This window comes from Delphinapterus leucas, chromosome X (genome assembly GCF_059928025.1).
Source record: "Delphinapterus leucas isolate spDelLeu-1000000601 "Yukka" chromosome X, BTC_Dleu_Yukka2, whole genome shotgun sequence".
Lineage (NCBI taxonomy): Eukaryota > Metazoa > Chordata > Mammalia > Artiodactyla > Monodontidae > Delphinapterus > Delphinapterus leucas.
The window spans coordinates 44,684,951-44,693,192 of NC_143150.1; the positions used below are offsets into that span (position 1 = coordinate 44,684,951).

The following is an 8,242-nucleotide window of genomic DNA, read 5'->3' on the forward strand; positions in this document are numbered from 1 at the left end:
GAGAGAACACATGGACCGAGAAGAGCAGAGGCTCAGGACATAGCTGCTACTCAAGGTGGCAGCGCAGCTTCCTGGGGGGCATCACCACCAGCGCTCTGGAGTCAGGCGGAGCTGGTCTTGAAAGCGGGCTGTGGGGCTACGTGTGGAGCGCTCTTGGAGAAGTCGAGTACCCTCCCTGTGATCAGCTGTCACAACTGGGGATAAAGGGCATCTCAGAGGGATGCTGAGCGAGGGCCTGAGAGGCGCCAGGTAAAGCACCTGCAGTCAGGAAGCCTCCCCCGACCTGCTCTGTTGGTAACTCACTCTTTTCCACACACCCCGCCCAGGCCGTCCACAGCTGTCCGGTCCCTGTGGGATGTAGGTGAGGGAGCGGGGCGGGGGGAAACCCGGCTCGGGTGACGCGGCGCTCACGTGACCGGCAGGGCGCTGACTTGGGCAGCAGCTCCCGCGTCCCCCCCTCCCCCCGCCCCGAGGTCTGGTCCAGTCGCCCGCGCGGAACCAGCTCCCGGAGCTGCCCGGGTGGCGGGCGAGGGGCCAGCGGGCTTAGGCGAGCCAGAGGAGGCGCAGGCCCGGCCCGGGCGCTGCAGGTCAGTGTGAAGGTGGGCGCTGCTGGCGGCCCGGGTGGGGGTGGAAGCGGATGGGACTAGGATCCGAGAGCAGCGGGGAGAGGGGAAGGGGTTCCGAGATGGGTGAGGAGGGGCACGGGGCGTGGCGCGGGCAGGTGGGGAGGGAGGACCCTGCAACTGGCCCTGCCGCCTCTTCGACGCCCTTCCTCTGCGGCCTCCATCCATTTTCGAGCCTGAAATGAGGTTGCGGGGACGGGGAGAAGCAGTGCGACCTTGAAACGTAGACAAATTCTGGAAATAACCCCCCTCTCACACTCTGAGCCTATGAGGAAATATTGATCTCCGCGTAAAGGGGTGGGGGCGGGGCGGGTTGCCTGCCGGGGAGGGATCCCAGCGACACAAACAGTTTGTAAAGCATCCTAGTCTGGTCCTGAGGCCTGACAAAAGGATTTGGCGACTGAGGTGCGGGGTCAGGGGAGGTGGGGGAGGCAACGGTGGATGAGGAGGGCCCCGATTGCGTCCTCGGAGCTCCCATCCCCTTCTCCTGTCTGTCTGCAGGTCTGTGAGGCTGTTGTTCCCAGCATTCTGCTAGGCTACAAAAAGAGGAGAAACTTGTTCAGATCCCTGCAGGTCAGTGAAGGAGAGGGCACTGGACAGGCACCCAGAGGGGTGGGAAGTGTGCAGGGCACAGCCCGGGCAGAATTGGGGGCCCCACTGCCCACTTCCCAACACATTTACACACACTCTGCCATGCTGAGCAAGCGTAGGGAAAAATGGCAGGGTCTGTCTGGGAAATGGTTGGCTCACGTGTGCACGAGGAATGGTGGGGTAAAGGGTGGGCAGAAGGCACACTAGGAAGGCCGGGCCAGGTCAGGGGACCCCTGACAAGGGGCGAGAAGTGACTGCTACTATCCGGACCTGCATTCCATCCCCAAGCCCTCAGTCTCCCTTGTTTCCTCTTTGTCTTCTCTTCCCCCTGCCCCATCCCCAGGACAGGAAAAGGAAGGGACACTCAACATGGAAAAACTCTGCAGTGAAAATGAAGGAAAGCCTGAGAACCAAGGCAAGATGGAAAACAAAGGACAGCCACCGGATGCGGGAAAGCCGGGAGTAGCTTGTACTGTGGAAGACAAGGAAAAGTTAGAAAACAAGGGAAGGATAGATCTCAAGGGAAAGACAGAAGATGAGGAAGTACTAAAGGATAAAGAAAAGCCAGACAGTGAGGCAAAGCCAAAAGAAGGAAAGCCAGTGAGTGAGGGAAAACCAAAAGAAGGAAAACCAGAGAGTGAGGGAAAGCCAATGAGCGAGGGAAAGCCAAAAGAAGAAAAGCCAGCCAGCGAACCAAGGGCTGCAGGAAAGCGCCCAGCTGGGGATGATGTACCCAGGAAGGCCAAAAGAAAAACCAACAAGGGGCTGGCTCAGTGTCTCAAGGAATACAAGGAGGCCATACACGATATGCATTTGAGCAATGAAGAGATGATAAGAGAATTTGACGAGATGGCCAGGGTGGAGGATGAGGTGAAGAAAACCAGACAGAAATTGGGGGGGTTTATGTGGATGCAAAAAAGTTTACAGGACCCCTTCCACCCGAGGGGCCCAAGGGAACTCAGGGGTGGCTGCAGGGCCCCACAAAGGGGCTTTGAAGACATTCCTTTTGTGTAATGCCCCTGGCAGGCATTTACCAGGCCCTGCGCTTTAAAGTTTTGCAAATACTTTGCTTTAGGCGTCATTCTTGTTATCCACAACTTTTTGATCCAGCTAGAGCACTCTGTCAGTAGGGGATTTTTACCCATGTGCATTACAAAGGTGTTATGATTCTTGAAAAAAATAAAGCAGCTTATAATATCATCTACAGAATCGGTCCACTTTTGTAAAAGAACAGAAATTTATATGGTACATCTATGCACAGGAAAAATAGAAAACTTTGTTCACTAAAAGGTTAACAGTGGTGGGCTTCCCTGGTGGTGCAGTGGTTGAGAGTCCGCCTGCCGATGCAGGGGACACGGGTTTGTACCCCGGTCCAGGAAGATCCCACATGCCGCGGAGCGGCTGGGCCCCTGAGCCATGGCCGCTGAGCCTGCGCGTCCGGAGCCTGTGCTCCGCAACGGGAGAGGCCACAACAGTGAGAGGCCCGCATACTGCAAAAAAAAAAAGAAGAAAAGGTTAACAGTGGTTTTATGAGTTGTGAGATTGTGGGTGATTTATTTTCTTTGTTTTCTTTCTACTCATCTGTTTAAATTTTCCTAAGGAACACAGATTACTTTTCTTATAAAGAAATGCTAAAATATAAAAAAGGAAAGCAATACATAAAAAGCAATACAAAGAACTGTTTACTGAGTTTATGAAGGCAGTGGAGACACTGTAAATTCTTGTTGTCAGAACTTAAAATGTTATGTAAAACTCACATTACTTCTGGACTTGTATCTGGAGGAATCAACTTGGCAGCTATAACAGATCAATTGCTATAAAGAGCAGTCTTGTCATCTGTGAAATGGGAATAATAATTGCCTCACAGGATTGTGGAATGGATTAGATGAGGTACTGAGTATGTAAGCTGTGTTAGGCTGGCTTCTACCTTTTCCCCTATACTAGCAGGACCAGGACCTCATCAGACACTTGGAAGAGGGTTGATATACATCTCACCTATGCCCAGAAATAAGTTTCAGGAAGCCAAAAGGTGGGTACAACCCTCCCCTGGGTATTGCCATGTTTGCTGGGCACTGTGCCACTTCTCATGAGTCCTCCATCTTCTTAAGGTCCTCACTGCTGCTGATGGACTGATGTCCTCAAGATGACAAAGCTCAGTTGATTTCTCTGGAGTCCCCAGTGAGCCCTGAACCTGCCCCACACCATGACACTGACCGAAGTGAGGATAAAGCCCTTTTCTTTACTTTAGAGTTATACTTATCCAAGTGGTAATACCTCAGTGCTCCTATGGTCACTAAAGGATTTCAGATTTTACATACAGCCATCTTTTCATCAGATTCAGATATGGGAAGCTGGGATAAAATTTGAGTGGTGCACACTGTGCTTTTCTCACCCGTCAGTACCTTCTCTGCTCCATTCCTTTTTCCTTAGAGGAAATTATCTCCTAGGAGACTCCTACCGGGTCCTGCATTGCAACGTTAGCACACCTACCCATACTTGTGATTTTTAGAGCATTGCTACTCAAATAGTGGTCCATGGACCAGCTGCATCAGCATCATCTAAGAGATAGAAATGCAGGATCTCAGGTCCCCATCCTAGACCTACTGATTCAGAATCTTCATTTAAACAAGATCTTCAGGTGATTCCTGTGCACTTTAAAGTTTGCAAAGCACTGGTTTATAAGGAGACTCTCCTTAGCCTCCCACTCCCACCATCATGTGAAATATGTGCCTAAAAGGATAAATAATGTGCTACATAAGATACATCCTGCAGATTATTAAGTAGGCCTGTGTTTGTTGAACTGCAGTTCCACATCCCCAACAGTAGTAGAACCTGAAACAAATTCAATGAGTCAATACCTTAAATTGTTTAATGAAGTAGGGTAGAATAGCATTGGTTAGAGCTAAACAGTAAATATCAGATTGTATCCCAGGTAGGTAGGGTGAGTATTGTTTTGTGAAATTTGTATTTCACTTATATATGTATGTATGTTTGTATACCTTGAGTTGTGATGAAAAATAAATTTCTGATTGTGGGCTAAACTTTTTAAAAATTGAGAAACACTGCTTTGGACTCTGCTTCTCAAAGCACAATTTGTCCTTTTTATCCTGGTACCTCTAATGCCTAGCACAGTGCCTGTCAAGTAATAGGTTCTTAATAAAATTTTAAATGATGATAGCTGAGTTAGGCATTCTTGCCTCAGATCATTCCAGGTCTAGATAAATAACTGTGGACTCTATTTCTCTAGCAGGGTTTACTTGCAGTTCCAAATGAAACGCCATGTAGAAGGGTTTGTACCACAAATTTAACCCTATCTCATTTCATTAATGCATGCATGTTTTTAAAGTGTGCAAATTTGCCACGATAAAATCACCAGAGGACTTTGTTGAAAATGTGAACTCCTTACCCCCACTTCGGATCCACTGAGTCGAGCGCTGGAATCTCCTTTTTTTTTTTTTTCGGTACATGGGCCTCTCACTGTTGTGGCCTCTCCCGTTGCGGAGCACAGGCTCCGGACGCGCAGGCTCTGGATGCGCAGGCTCAGCGGCCATGGCTCACGGGCCCAGCTGCTCCGTGGCATGTGGGATCCTCCCAGACCGGGGCACGAACCCATGTCCCCTGCATCGGCAGGCGGACTCTCAACCACTGCGCCACCAGGGAAGCCCTGGAATCTCCATTTTTAACAAGCTTCCTAGGTGATTCTGATTCACACTAAAGGCTAATGTCCACTGACTTATATATTCATTATGATTGCAATTCTATTAAGTGTAAACCATAAGGTGAGCAGAAGAGTTGCAACGTTTATTTGGTGGGTGTGAGGGAGAGCTGAAGGCCTTTGTAAGGTACAAAAGTTTGGGAGTAAGAATCCATAAAGGCAAGGATTAATATATCTACTGAAGAGAACCTGAAACTGTTTTTAGAGCAAATCATGACTATAAACAAAGGCAAATGGAACTCATCTCATAGGATGGTGTATTTCCTTCTTTAGATGCCATAACTATGACAGCTAAACAGTTCCATTGCTAAAGAAGACTCATGGGACCTCAAATGTCAAAGCTTGCAAATCTGTAGTTTAGCACAGGGGGAAAAAAGGATGCAATGTAGCAATAGCATTGAGGATATGCCTCACAGCCAAGAGCTGTCTCATACCAGGGGTCTAAAGTGGCCAGATGCAAGCTCCAATTGCCTTCCCTCTCTATAAGAGCCCTGGAAATATGCACTTCTTTTGGAATAGGAACCACTGATGTGTTCACAGAGTACCTTAGAACCAGAGAGCACAAAATGGAGTCTCAGCCCAGGATTCTCTTGCAGTGATGGTTACGTAGGCATATTCTTGCTATGTTGTAGCTCTTCAACAGCAGAGCGCTTGGTGTGTGTGTGGGGGGGGGGAGATGTTCACCAAGACCAGGTGCAAACGATCAACCTTTTTGTTACCAATAAGCAAAGCTGACAAGCTGGTACAAACCATCCAAACTCCTAGGGCCAATGGTTCTAAAACAACACTCTTAGTATGTTTCATGCCTTTACCATGAGTCAGTAACTTACAGGTGCATTTCTTATTTTAGTAGACCAGCTTGGGCAAATCCCAGTCTTGCTGGAATTAACCCTCTAAAAACAATATGCCTTTTACCCTCCTCCTCACAGTGTAATAACAGCTGAATAGGGGTACCCTTTCTCACTGCAGGCACAACTCCCAGTGAGTACTGCTAACATGGCCCTCGCTTATTTGCTAGAAATCTCTCCATCTTCCCATTGGGGTTCAGTCTCCACCCTCCTCCACCCTGCTCTACATCCCAGGGAATCCGACCTGTATTGATTACATCAAAGGGCTCCCTTGTCCTTTGGGAGTAAGTGGTGGACAATGTGGTCAGGAACTTTACTTCCCAGCTTGTTCCCTGTAGTGTCACCAGATGCTGACAGTCTCTTCTCTAAAGTTTCCTGGGGGGTTGCCCTCTCCAAATAGGCTCTATATCTCAAGCTTTCAGTAACCCCTCTTTCCCTTTGTCCCTCAGGCCTAGATAATCCTACCTTTACTAGCCATGGAGTATTGCACTACCCCTGTGGTTCTCCAGTACCCTTCCCACATCTTTGTATACTGTACTTTTTAAAAAAGTCTCAAATTTTCTAATGCAGATGGGCTCCCTCTTTCCTGTCATGCACTTCTCAGATACAGTAATAGATACTAGAAGTTACCCCAGAAATTGGGTTACTAATTTGAGGAGGGAAAAATAACCTCTTTGCACTGGGGGTTGGGAGAGTAGGGGGCAGGTGTTAGGAGAGGTTCATTGGTACATGGCATGTAGTAGTATCACACTTACTCAGCACCACAGGAGGCATAGAATGAAGTACAGGTGGAATCCAAAGTTTGGGGAATCAAGCTGCTGTGTCATTTAAGCACTGTGTCAAAAATCATTAGCCAAAAGGTTGTGGAGTTTTCCATGTTCATCTGATGGTCCTAAAGAATATGCATAGGAAAAAGGAAATTGAAAGCCATATAATACAACAGAAAACACATGTAGAGCGCCAGAAAGCCTGCATGGCATGTTTGAAGAAGTTCCTCATCTTAGGGATGGACAAAAAGCTGAGGACCAAGCTCAGGTCCTCATACTGTCACTGAGTTCCACTGCCAATTAAATGCCCTACCTGCTGTGGATTTTACAATAAGGTAAAAACACTAGTAGGGAAAGAGTGGAGCCCTGATATATGGGATAGGATATTTGTGCAGACATGCTCCAAGGCATTAAAAATCATTGGTGAGAGGGTCACGGACATCCTTGAAGATTTCTGTGGGCCTGTGCTCTGTAGGCTGGAGATTATGGTGGAGAATGCTGTGGTGGAATTGGGCTACTTGATCTTAGTGTGAATGAAGGGATCTCAGAGTGCTAGAGGTCAGGTGACAGTGCTTAATCATATGTGACAAGGTGAGTGCAACTACTACAGTGAGCCACAGTGATAAAATGGTAATTAGAGGATGTTTGACCCACAGGGATCTGTGGTGATGGCTAATCAGAGCATTCTTAAAAATGAAATAATTGGGCAGCCTATAGGATGCTGCCTGACATATTGAGGCAGAAAAAAATTCTAGGTCTGCTGTTTCCTAATTCGAGTTGCTGTAGTGGGGTTTTTCAACTTCTCATCCAACTGAGGGGAAGGCAGATTACCTCTAAGGTAGGACCCGGCAGCCACTGGTGTGTACTATGAATCTTACATGAAATCTTTTCCAGTGGAACCTGCAGACACTTTTCAGGGTGACTGTGCCCTAGGGACATAGAAATACCAAGACCTCCTGGGAGTTACTAGCTAAAGGCTCTGAACTGGTGCTAATCTCTAGACTGAGGGAGAGAGAGAGGCAAAAGGATAGACAATACAGAAAAGATTGTGACAGTCTAATGGGATATGGTGGGGAAAAAAATCTAATGTATATACAACTGACCCTTGAAAAACATGGGTTTGAACTGCTTGGTCCACTTATATGCAGATTTTTTTCAAGAAATATACAAAAATATGTGTGTAGAACATTGTGTGCAATATTTATATTGAAGTAGATAGCCTATTCTTACATAGGCATAAGGTGACTGATATAAAATTAATAATGTGTTAGTTTTCTTACTGTTTTATAACTCTGCTTTCAAAGAATTACATTACCATACAATATACTTCTTTCTGTCTCACAATTGGAGAAACTGTGTATCAGCCTATCATCATCACAGACAGGTGTTTTTCTTTAATGTAATAATGTTTCAGTGCTGTATTATGAATATGACTGTAATACTATATGCCATAAGAATTTTATAATGGTTCATTCATTAATGCCTAGGCTAGGCTACCATGAAGCAATGGTATTGATTACACTATGCTACTATAAAGCAATTATATTACTGCTTCTTTGTTATCAATGCATGAATCCTTATACCTGTAAATAAATATGAAGTTCTTTTTCACATGATCTTTTCATTTTTGAAGTCTAGTGTTAGTAATACATATAACAGCTACAGTGTTTTGCATCACATAAGACATTATTGATGTAA

General features: G+C 46.6%; 1 protein-coding gene across 1 annotated transcript; it reads left to right on the forward strand.

The window, feature by feature from the left end:
- The first annotated feature begins 488 nt into the window (after positions 1-488).
- TCEAL2 (transcription elongation factor A like 2) lies at positions 489-2,429 on the forward strand. Its single transcript, XM_022566490.3, has 3 exons — positions 489-587; positions 1,125-1,196; positions 1,558-2,429. Exon 3 carries the CDS (start codon positions 1,584-1,586, stop codon positions 2,226-2,228), a length of 645 nt encoding a protein of 214 aa, XP_022422198.1. The 5' UTR covers positions 489-587; positions 1,125-1,196; positions 1,558-1,583; the 3' UTR covers positions 2,229-2,429.
- The last annotated feature ends 5,813 nt before the right edge of the window (positions 2,430-8,242 follow it).